Source organism: Poecilia latipinna, unplaced genomic scaffold (genome assembly GCF_001443285.1).
Source record: "Poecilia latipinna isolate Pla-1442-1.1 unplaced genomic scaffold, P_latipinna-1.0 Scaffold1816, whole genome shotgun sequence".
In the NCBI taxonomy this organism is placed as follows: Eukaryota; Metazoa; Chordata; class Actinopteri; order Cyprinodontiformes; family Poeciliidae; genus Poecilia; species Poecilia latipinna.
The window spans coordinates 112,353-117,454 of NW_015114432.1; the positions used below are offsets into that span (position 1 = coordinate 112,353).

The 5,102-nt window shown below is 40.5% G+C and overlaps 1 protein-coding gene across 3 annotated transcripts in view; it reads right to left on the reverse strand.

Moving 5' to 3' along the window:
- Positions 1 to 5,102, reverse strand: part of LOC106934483 (LIM zinc-binding domain-containing Nebulette) — an 84,727-nt gene that overhangs the window by 63,799 nt on the left and 15,826 nt on the right. For all 3 annotated transcript variants that reach the window (XM_015014420.1, XM_015014424.1, XM_015014422.1), the window contains exon 3: positions 521 to 605. In XM_015014420.1, coding sequence (XP_014869906.1) covers positions 521 to 605 — 85 coding nt within the window. The remainder of the gene's footprint in view (positions 1 to 520; positions 606 to 5,102) is intronic.

Sequence of the window (5,102 nt, forward strand, 5' to 3'; positions counted from 1 at the left end):
GATCAACTGAAATAGTTACATATTTGGTTGGGGCTCCTTTTGCCTGAATTACTGGACCAACAGATCCGTTTCCTCCTGACTCTGAGATGAAGATTTCTAAAAGAAAAGCTGCTTTTAGTTTAGTTTCTATTTATCTTTAAAGCCGTTTATTCAGTTGATAAAAGGATGAATTTAGCTGTGAGCTGAGAATAAAACTGTAAATGTGTGAAATTGTTTAGTTTAGACAATGTGATGGAAAAGAGTTGGGAAATCTGTACATCGTTATTGAAATCGTTACCATGGTTACAGCTTCCTTTAGGGAAACTGTGTTGGATTCAAGCTGTTATTCATAACTTTAAATGTGTGAAAACATAACAGAGCAGAAGGAAACACTGAACTACATGATGCTCATACTGTAGCATGGTTCTTTTATGTCGTAACCTGCTGAATGAATGAATGAATGAATGAATGAATGAATGAATGAATGAATGAATGAATGATGAGTGTTGCCCCCTGCAGGTCGGAGCGGGGATCTGCTCACCTGGCTCTGCAGCTCGCTCTGCTGCCGCAGCCGCAGATTCTCCGGCGTGTCGGTCACGATGGTGAACGACGTCTTGGGGTAATGTCTGCAAAACACAGGAACAGGTTTAATCTGGTTTAATCTGGTTTAATCTGGTTTAATCTGAATCAGATGGTTTTAAATACCGACAGGCTGGAGACCAGAACAAACTTTATTGTTCTGCAGAATAAAAGTTGTTTCATCTTTTGTTTGCAGCCATTCTTAAAACAAATGTTCTGCTCAGTTTGTTGATTAAAGCAACAGGAAGTGAAACGTCAGAGCCGTTTCCATGGTGACGGAGTAACTTCAATGAGCCGCCAGACGGAAACTCCAGAAGCTACAGAGCAACACGCTGCTGCTGAGCCTGCCTTCATGAAAACATCCAGTCTACATCATATAGATCTATACTAGATGAGGAACTCACAGTTTAAAACTGCTGAGATTCACAAGTTTAATGTTTGACATGAAGCCAGTCAGAAGGAACAAAGATGAAAAACTGAAACTTTAACCTCTGAAGGTCTGAAACAAAACACTGAAAAAAGTTTTAAAAACTATTTCTGTTCATTATAATTCATTAAATTATGGACAATATTTACTGTTTCTCTATGCTGTGAGCAGCAATGCATTCTGGGAATGACGTCGGGTTTAATGGTTGCAGCAGCAGAAGAGAGAAAATCACCAAGATGTGGAAGCAAATGATTCATCATCACTGGGAAGGTCAAAGGTCATTTTGTTATGAACCACAGGAGTTTGATCAGAACTGAGAATATTGGAATATCAATAGAAAATATAAAATAACTGTATAAATTAAATACAGGGTCCATTTGGGGTGAGACCTGATCTGAACGTCGCCTCATCTGAACTGGAAGCAGCTTCAGGAGCTGATGGTCAGACTGGGAGCTGTGGGTTTTATCCTGAGGCTCCGTGTGAGCCGCCTGATTCAGACTGAGTGAATCATCATCATCTTCATCATCATCATCATGGTTTCAAGCCCTGCTCTCCTCCCACTCAGCAGCTTCAGGTCTTTTATTCTCATGTTTCCATTAAAACTCGCCTGGAAAATGAAAGTTGGGTTTTATTTAGAATCGTTTCTTTGTTCGGTTCTGTTGGACTAAATCTCTTTAATCTTTTCTCCACATTTCCAGGCTCTTCAGGCTGAGAGTCACTGCAATCCATCTGAACTGAAAAACTCTGATAAGCATCACTAATAATAAACTAATGCATTGATAACAACGTCAGAACCAAACAGGTTCATGTTTAAGGTTCAGTTTGGTACATAAAGAAAAACAAAACAAACCCAACCAGGAGGAGGCAAAAAAGGAAAGATTTAGATTTATAAGAAAATATCTGGATAAAATCTGTCAAAATAAATTCACCATAACAGGGAAAATGTTAGATAATAATCTACTAATGAACCAGTAATTTTCATCAATATTAAGAAATTATTTACGTAAAACAAGCTTCCTCTATTTACTGAGAAGCTACTCTGAGTTAGTTTGTCTTATTTATAACCAAATATTTGCTCTAAAAACTAGTTTTTTGTTTTTGTGATGTTTGCTCTGATAGGATAATGATGGTTTTTGCATCCAAATGAAAATGATACAAAATAAATAAGAAATGTTTTAAAAATGATGAGAGTTTAGTTTAAGCTGCATAAACATAAAACTAAACATGTTCAGTTGAGATAATTTCATATATTTTTGTGATGTGATGAAGATGATGTGATGAAGATCAGCAGCAGAGAAACCAGAGTGACCAGTCAGTAACCAAGTCCAGGTTGAAAACCTCTCACAGACCAACCACATCCTTCAGGTTTCACTTCACCTGCTCCTGTTGCCATGACAACCACAGACGCTTTGCTCACTGGTGGTTGTCATGGCAACCCGATGGTTTCAGACAAAGAGCAGCTCTAAGTCACTGTAAGCAGAAAACTGAGCCAACAATTTAAAGAGACAGAAACCCAGTTTTTTTAAAGTTTGGTTCTGTAGAGTCAATATCTGTAGTCAGTATCTAATCTGCAGTGAGGAAGAATAGCCAAAGTTATTGAAACGCCACTTTCTGGCCCCGAGCCGCAGGTTGTGAACCTCTGGTTCCTAATATGTCACTGAATCAAACAGAAACTCTTTATTTTCCTTCTGAGAGTCAAACAAACTGGATGGATTATTTTCTGTTGCTTTGATTAATTTCAAACTGCAGATTTCATTTCTATTTCTGAATCACCATTTCTTATTTCTTAATGAGCTGAGCTGTCACTGCCTTTAATCCGTTAATTTAATCCGTTTATTAATCTGCAGAATAATCCGTTGCTCAGCTCCTGTGGATGACTGCCTGCTGTGGGTCAGAAAAGAGAAACTTTGATTAGGCCGCGGCCCTCATGATGCCGGCAGGCGGCAAAGTTAAGATGATTACAGGAAGGAAGTTTGTCCTGCAGAGCCGAGATAAAGAAACAAGAAACAAAACCAGGTGGAGAAACTCAAAGGAAACAGTTTCCTTCACTGGCTCAGAGCGACAGCATCTACCAAACGACAGCTAATTATACCAACAGGAACCAACACACACACACACACACACACACACACACACACACACACACACACACACACACACACACACACACTGTCCTTTAGCTGGTTTCCCTCAGTCACTTCCTGCCTTTCTGTCGGTTTATGATTCATATTTAGATCCTTATTGTCTCTGATTCTGGTGACATTTTCCAAACAGCTGCAGCCTCCAGACTCCGAGCCGCGACGACGCAGTCAGAGGAACCAATGCAGCAGTTTGACCCAAACAATGAAAACATTTTTCTGCTCCTCCTCCTCCCCCTCCTCCTATTCCAGGAGAAGGGGGAGGGGGGGGAGGAGGAGCAGCAGCAGGAGAAGCAGCAGCAGGAGGAGCAGCGTGTTTCTCTCCATCCTCCTGCTTCGGTGCTGATGAACATCTCAGTGAACTCGGCTCAGATCCTCTGATCCGTCACCAGCAGAACAAACATGTTAACATTTTCTGAATAACGAATCGTTTTTCTTCTTCTGCTGCTCTAAAGAGTCGGAGAACAAACCAACAGGAACCGCAGCGATGAAGGTTCTGTTTTAAAATGAATCTTTCTGCCATCCTGCTGTTTTAAAGTCACTGAATATTTATTTTAACTTCTCAGTTGATCTGGAAGAAAAAGTTCAACTGATTGTTTCTGAAAAAACATTTAAAACTTTTATGATTTTTAATGTTTTCAGAAAAACTTTTTTCTCTTTGACTTTAAAGTTTGGCTTGAATGGCGGCGTATCATCTTCATCACCTTCATCATCATCAGACTCATTATGGGTGTAAAACATTTAAAACATTTTGACAAATGATGAGTTTGAAAAGCAACAAAAATTAACATGAGAACCAAATGCTTCATAATTTGCATATTTTAATGATTTTTTTCTTGGAATTTTAACTTTTTTAAAAACGTCTGGGGCACAAATACAGTTCCAGTTAGATTATTGCTCCATCGAATTTGATGTTCAATTTGTATTTCATAAAGATGTTCCCTGTTAATATCTGAGGAAAATGTTTTTGTTTCTAAACAGAAGCTCCTTATAGGACTGATGTCATGCAGCTGAATAAAGAGAAAAATCTGGTTTCATTTCAGACCAGAGATCTCTGGACTGAACAGAAAACCTCAGACAGCAAACTGAGTCCATCAGGTCGGACATACGAGGCGTTCAGGGACCTGAAGACTATCGGACAGATCAGAGGACAGGAGGACAGATGAACGGATGAGAGGAGAAACAATGGAGGAAAATGTCTTAAAATTTAATTTAGAGGCTCTAAGATGAAACCAGGAGGAAAACCTGATGATGAACAATCAGGATGGAGAGAATCAAGAATCAGACTGAAGAATGACGGCAGAGGATTAAAGATAAAAGACGAGAAACTTTAGTGGGAAACAGAAAAATGTAAATGTTAGAAAAAAGGGAAGAGAGAAAAAAAAGTCTGAATATGAATCAAAACCAAAAAACAGATCTGAAAGCTGAAACTGGGGCGCGGCGGTGGAACAGAGGGCGACCCGTACCGCCGTCACAGGTTCGAGTCCCGACCTGATGACCTTTACTGGATGTTTCCTCCTCTCCTGACAACCTACTGCAAGATAAAGACCAAATAATCCTTAAACTAAAGAAAGATAAACTTTCAAACAGCAGGAAGTAAAGAGAAACTCTGTTAGCTTTAAATCAGCCAAACACAGTGAAAACAGACCAATCAGGACGGATCACAGCCAGTCAAAGCCAATCAGATCGCTCCTCTCTGTCTTCACCCAGCCAGTCAGAGCCAATCAGATCGCTCCTCTCTGTCTTCACCCAGCCAGTCAGAGCCAATCAGATCGCTCCTCTCTGTCTTCACCCAGCCAGTCAGAGCCAATCAGATCGCTCCTCTCTGTCTTCACCCAGCCAGCCAGAGCCAATCAGATCGCTCCTCTCTGTCTTCACCCAGCCAGTCAGAGCCAATCAGATCGCTCCTCTCTGTCTTCACCCAGCCAGCCAGAGCCAATCAGATCGCTCCTCTCTGTCTTCACCCAGCCAGTCAGAGC